The sequence below is a fragment of the Montipora capricornis genome, chromosome 6, assembly GCF_036669925.1.
Source record: "Montipora capricornis isolate CH-2021 chromosome 6, ASM3666992v2, whole genome shotgun sequence".
NCBI classification, from domain to species: domain Eukaryota; kingdom Metazoa; phylum Cnidaria; class Anthozoa; order Scleractinia; family Acroporidae; genus Montipora; species Montipora capricornis.
Genome location: NC_090888.1, coordinates 50,246,817 through 50,253,579, shown reverse-complemented (window position 1 = coordinate 50,253,579; position 6,763 = coordinate 50,246,817). Strand labels below are relative to the sequence as shown.

At 40.5% G+C, this 6,763-nt stretch overlaps 1 protein-coding gene across 1 annotated transcript; it reads left to right on the top strand.

Annotated features, from left to right (window-relative positions):
- Positions 1–2,748: 2,748 nt before the first annotated feature.
- On the top strand, positions 2,749–4,711 carry LOC138052392 (headcase protein homolog). The gene has a single exon (XM_068898880.1). It carries the CDS (start codon positions 2,877–2,879, stop codon positions 4,185–4,187), a length of 1,311 nt encoding a protein of 436 aa, XP_068754981.1. The 5' UTR covers positions 2,749–2,876; the 3' UTR covers positions 4,188–4,711.
- The last annotated feature ends 2,052 nt before the right edge of the window (positions 4,712–6,763 follow it).

The window sequence follows — 6,763 nt, the reverse complement described above, 5'->3', positions numbered from 1 at the left end:
AGCGCCAGCCTGCTCTCAAGTCTCCCCCACCCCTCTCCAGCTCCTTTAGATCGTCCACTTTGGTTTCCAGGTGGTAATTGAAGGTAAAATACCATCAAGATTGGGACTGACCTCTAGTTACCGTAAATCATCTAGTAAGCCCCCAGGGGGTTTATTTATTTCAAGCACGTTTGAGGGAGGGGGGATTATTTGAGAAAGGGGGGGGGGGCTTATTTAATTTAGCGAAACGCATTACCGATAGCAAAACACAAAATTAGAAGAAAGAAACAGATTAGACTTCCTGTTTTGCACCAGTGTAATGACTTTGAGTGATATTATACGCGTTGTAAAAGTTATTTGCAACATTTTTATTAACTTGCGGGAACCAGCACCTGAAAAAAACCATACAGGATCAGTCTACGTGAAACGTAACTTACTGTCGTGATTAATTGACACAGGGGACGGTAGGGGGAGGGGACTTGAAAGAGAGGAAAGAGATGGGGGGGAATAAAAGAAGATTTACGGTATACAATTGACAAAGAGACGACCCCTTATCCTTTAATTGGATCTTTATGTTATTATCCGACCGGGAGGTCCCATAGGGAAAACTAGCTAGTGGCCGAGGGCTCGAGTAGAGGCCTTGCACACTAGCTGCCGTATTCAAGACCGAAGGCACAACTTTCCCCTTTTATACAGACTGACAAATAACGTTTTATTTTGTTCATCTGTTCGTTTGTGTTTTCTTTCATTGATGGCAATAGTAGTTCGGGATTGCATGTGCAAGCGCGCTACTCGCATTAGTTCGCGGGAACTGTAAACTATTATTTTTTAAATGACCAATTAAAAGAGTGATTAACAATATAACTGACCTGAAAACAGGAAAAAATAAAAAATTATAATTTTCTCAGACCCGAGTACGTACTGATCCCGGTACCGGTCAGTACCGGTATAGTAAGGCTATTCGAACCACTGATCTGAATCTGAAGGCCTTGACCCGTACTGCATGGTTTGGTCTTGATTGATAAGATGTTCGCACCAAAGACTCGTCTTTGGATTTTCAACGGTTTGCAATGCGGCCTTATGCTGAATCTCTCACGAGAAAACCTCAAAAGAATAGCAATGAATGCTAAGATTACAAAGTTAACTCTCCAAATACAAATAACTTCTCAAAAAAGCGACTTTGTCTTTTGTTTGCTGAAATCACACGCACAATGAGCAAGAAGGAAGGTGTTTTAGGCTCCCTGCGTGTAATATAAATCCTAGTCGCTCTTATACAAACTCGAACAATGCACGACAAATTGTTTAAGGAACTCAAAAAAAAAAAAAAGAGAGAGAAGAGTTAGACATAAGCTAAAAAGGATTTTTAAAAAAAATCGTAAAACATCACATTTGTCCGGATTCAATAAAGTAGCCGATTATACAGTAACCTATCCCAGCCTTATCAGACCTAAGTATTCGGCTTCTTTCCAGAGTTGTCATAAATCTGACGACTTTCAAAGCGAAGTCTGTGAGTGTGAACATCAAGACGAAACTGGTACAAAAAAAAGAGCCCCAAAACCGGTAACTGTCTCTCTGTTGTCGGAAGTCTGAACGCACTTTCAACATTTCCGACATTCATCCTTTCCACAGGGAAGTCGTGGGTGAGATAAGTTTCTTTTCAATTTTGTATGCTTAACTCTGTTTAATCCACTACGATTTCTCAAGCTCGTAATGGTTTTTTCTTCGCTAGTTTAATAAATTCTTCCGTTAAAATCCCCCGTAATGGTGAGCTTTACTTGAAAAATACAAACTGGGCTGTACGTAGTAGTCTGAGAAAATTTGATGCGTTAGTTTTCAATAATTTATAGTAGTACGCGTTCGCTGTGAAATTTTAATTTAGCCAAAAATGCGTTTTGAAACATAAATGTAATTATTTCCAAGTAAAATTTCGAATAAGTTATGCAAATGAGAGGTAAATGCGATCACTGCTCACTCCAAGATAAGTTTTAGAACGTCTTCGGAACGGGATCATGGCTACAAGCCATTAAAAATTTTGACCAGCCACCGAATAGCTCCGAGATGAATATTTAGCTATCGAACATTCAATCAATTTTCTTGTCAAAGGCAACTAGAACAATGGGCCACGTAACAACAGGGGATTGTATAACACAATAAACGTTTCTCACTGCCACTGGTTTTTCTTGGGCGCTGGTTAGAAATTACTTTGCGGTAAATGTAAAATGGACTATCACAAAACGTAAAACACCTGTTGTATTACTAGGAAGAAAGTGTCTGATTTTTCTGTTATGCAACAGGTGATTAAGGCACTAAATTGTAAGCTAAGCTCTCTTCCGGCAGAATAACACCAAGCCTTGTTAATGCCTATTGTTTTAATTTTCCTTTGTTCAGGGAAACTGATATATCTTAAAATAATATTTTGAAGAAAATCCGTTCTTGCAGGTTCCGACCTCTTCATTTTAACATGTATGTCACAAATAGGATTTTGTTTTTCACTAAGCGTGCTGACGAAAAAAGATTGAAAATAACGATACTCAAATATCTTGAGTTAGTTCTTTGTACTGTTTCGCTGACGGTACTTGTGAAGTTTTCAAAGAGAATTAGACAAAGATCTTTGCAATTAAGGAACAACAGAAGAGCGCATCTTGATGATTTGCCGATATGTCTGGAAATTCGCAACTTCGGCCGGCCGGCCGGCCAGGTAGTGAAACGAACAAAAGAAAGCCAATGTGCGTCAGGTGGTCACACAAGCCCCACCCCTTGTCACGACATGCAATGTAAATAGGCATAATCTGCGTTCGTACATTAGGAATCACTTTGCATGCATGTGAGCGGTGGACGTGGAACGTATATAAAAGGAGCTGATCTCATTGTTGTGGGTGGGAAATTGAACTATCAAGATGCCTCACTCGAAAGCGCCAAGACAGAAAGTACGAATAAGCATGAGTGAAAGCACTTCTTCCGACCACGAGGACGGGGAAAGAGAACACTGTATCGCGTGCTGTCTGCCAAAGGGTTGCCCTTTAAAAAGTCCCGTCGATTTGCCGACCTCTGTTAGAGTCATTTGTAACAATGACGCATGCCAACAAAGCGGCTACATGCACGGCGAGTGTTTTGAGGATTTCGAAGAAGAAATCGTGTCCTATTTAAAAGGGACAGGTCGAGCACGTAGCTGGTCGGAGAAACAGAGGCGGCAGAACATATGGACGAAGAAAGGCTACGATTTGGCATACAAGTGCTGTGCTTGCCTTTGCGGAAAAGGACATTTGAGAAAGGACCTTGAGTATCAAGCTCCGAAGCCAGAGGAGGTGGCTGGCCATTTGCAGAACCAGGCCAAAACGAAGCGAAAGAAAAAGAAGGCAAACGAAAAACCGTCGGTGAATTTGGCTTCGACAACAAGTCGACCTCGCCGAAGTTCTCAATCATCAAACTGTAGTCAGTTATCAGAGTCACCACCCGAGCGGTCGCCGATTTCACCGCTCCCTAAAACACCCACAAAGAAAACACGGGCAAATTTACATGAAAGCAACTGTCATTTCTTCGGAGATACTTTCGGTAACTTTCACTCTAACATGAACGTCTCCGCGTACACCACGAACGTGCTGAGTAATTTTCTAAAAAGAGCGGACTTCAGCTCATTTCAAGGCGTTCTACCAAGGCACAAAGTAAACCCTTATCATATTAAAATGGAAGACGAATTAAATGACGACGCGCGACATTTTGTACTTTCAAATCTATCGTCGCGTGAAACCCGTATTGCTAGTTGTGTACTCTGCAGCCGCGAACTTCCTGTATTCGATAAATATCCGCTGATCGATGGAACTTTCTTTCTCACTCCAAGGCAGCTTAATCCGAGTTGTGTCGATGTCTCGCAAAATGGCAAGGCTCAGTATTTAGCTGCAGTGTGCATTCGTTGTTTGGAGGGCATTCCCAATCGAGTCAAATGCAAACTTTGTTGCAAAGAGTGGGATGGATCTTCGCACCAACTTGGCACGATGTACTGCTATGACATCTTTGCTGCTTCCCCGTGCTGTCAGCAGAGAGTCGCTTGTCACGCTTGCGGTAAGCCTGTTGTCGATCTTAGTGAAGGCAAGAAATTTTTTTGGGAGTACTCTCAGTCGATGAAATGTCCACATTGTGGAGTATCTGGATTTCATTGCATTAAGTCGATTTCCTATTTCGAACCTCCTGATATAAACTTGATTCGCTGAGATAATGTCTACAAAAGGAAGGGGTGGGTTTCTACTGGGAGTTGCCCCAGCAAGGGTGGTCACAAAGGCAATCACAGCTTCACTTGTAGCAGCACCCACTACCTGTTCTTGGATAGTTCAACTGAATAAGAAAACTCAAATTAAATCCTGAAAACTTTCGTCAGCATTAGCATTTAGAGCATTCTCTTTTGTGGTAGTTCAATCAGAAAGTAAGAGCACAAAGAACTGCCCCTCATTAAATCTCAAGCAAGTGAACTAAGTCAGGATCTTGTGGGATCTTTTTTTTTTGGGGGGGGGGGGTGGGGTACATGGTCAAGATGCAAAGTAAGGTCTCTAAGAATACTCATCTTATTTTAAAGGTTTGGCAACTTAGGCCATGGTTAAGTGCAGAATTTGGTCTTGAAGTCTAACTTCCTTTTAAATGAAGGCTTGCTGCACCACAGTTTATTCCTTTACTAAATCTGTATTTGCTACCCCTCATTTAAATATCACTGCACATCCTTTAATAGTCTGCTACTAAAAAATGTTAAGGAAATTGCAATCATGGACAAAACTCTTCAAAAAATTGCTCTTCCAAGCGTTTCCAGTTGTAAACAAACAATTGACCCCCTCCCCCGACTCAATGTTGTTTTGTGGAGGTCACAAACAGTTTCCTGGAAATAAACACTTTCCAAATCTGGATAGGGGAGGAGGGATTTTAAAAGTAACTGTTCAGGAATTCACAAGGGAGAAACAGTGAACAAGTGCTTTTTGCCAGATTCTGTACAGTTATGAGTTTTTTCTGTGATTGTAGTCTTGGCAAATTCACAAGGTGAAAAATCGAAGGGCACATTCATTACTCATATTGTCAAAAGAATATATTGGGGCATCAACTAGACTGCTAGCAACCACTTCTAAGCCAGTCGACCTGCTGTACTTTGTCACGCAGTTTAGTAAAGTGGTTGATTGCATGACAAAGTACGCTGGGTTGACTGGTTAAGAGGGGCTGTCAGCAGTCTGGGGATCAACAGTTGGTACTGAACCTTGATGATAATTTTATTGATGTAAATTGATTTATTTCAAACTGTACTTAAAGTCCCCGTGACGCTTGTTTTTAACTTTTAATTTGAATGTTTATAGTGTCTGGAGTGTAGTACTTCAAAACGTTTTCCCTCATAGTGTGTCCACGCATTTTAGTGGGCCTTTGATTTTTGGCCGATCCAGTTGGGTCCTGGTAACTAATGACATCAAAGAAATCAAGAATGTAATTCCATTTTGAATCGTCAGAACATTCACGACATCCAAAGAGTAACTATCATCAGACATTTCTATAAAGTAAAGTAGACCTTATTTAACGTCGATAACTCGTAACAGTAACTTTTAATCACTGACAAACCTGAGGTCGACGGTGCGCTCATTTTACTCCCCCCTCTCCATCAGTGCTCCGTTTTACGGGTATTTAAAGCTACTAGCTACACGGAAAGGAAAGGAGTCGAAACAAGGATGCGAGATCCAGGAATCGAACTCAGGACCTCTTGCACTAAGGCCGCGCACTAACCGACTGTGCCATCCTTGCTCCTTGCAGACTTAACAAGAAGCTCTACTTTTTCAGCAAGACTTCTATTCTTACACTTTCGCACATTTCTTTCTGAAGAAGTGCCGTTAATTAAGTTACTTCTTTGACGTCAGGAGTTACCCGGGCCCAACTGGCTCGGCCAAAATTTTTTGCGTATAAATCAAACACCTGCTAAAACGTGTGGATACACTATGGGGGAAAGTTCTTGAAGTACTACACTCCGGACACCATAGATAGTTAAATGAAAAGTTAAAAAACGGGGAAAAAGTAAGGGTCACGGGGACTTTAAATTGGTGCCTGCCAGTCTGTTAATCAGAAGTCGTTCCGAATGAAAGAAAGACCTTACTGGGTGAACCTTTTTTGTTTGTTGAAGAAAACTCAGCAGCCAAATTATGAATTAAAAAGATAAGATAAAAGAGCATTTTTTTCAAAAGCAGGATTTGCAAAATTATTCATTGTTAATAATGTACATACCACAAAACAATGGGTTCCATACAGGAGTGTGTGCTAATAAAATGAAATCAATGTATTGAAGCTATTATGGCAAAAAAATTAAGTAAATGAAGGGTGCTGGGTATAACTGACTTTTACAATTTGTTGGGTGGTTGCAGAGTTTGGTAAACTGGCAGGGACCATAGATATTCTGAGCAAAAAGTAGACATGCAATGAATGCAAACTCAAGCAAGCTAGCCAGGAGCAAACATTACTTAACCAGTTGACTGATTTAGTTCACAAACCCAAGAACCATGCTTTTTGCTGAGAATTTTACATCATCATCATATTATTATTGACTTGATGACAATAAATCAACTTCTACATCACTAAAATTCAGTTTTGGTGATGTTCTAAGCTCTAGAACTGCCAAATCTTGATATATCAAAATGTGATATTGTAAACAATGAACATGGCCTGGGCTCTGGGGAATCAAATAAGGATTCTATTTTTTCTTTGTTGGAGTGTCAAGGGTGATTGCTTTGGTAAATGAGAAATTATTTGTAAGTTGAAAATACTACACTGTTGA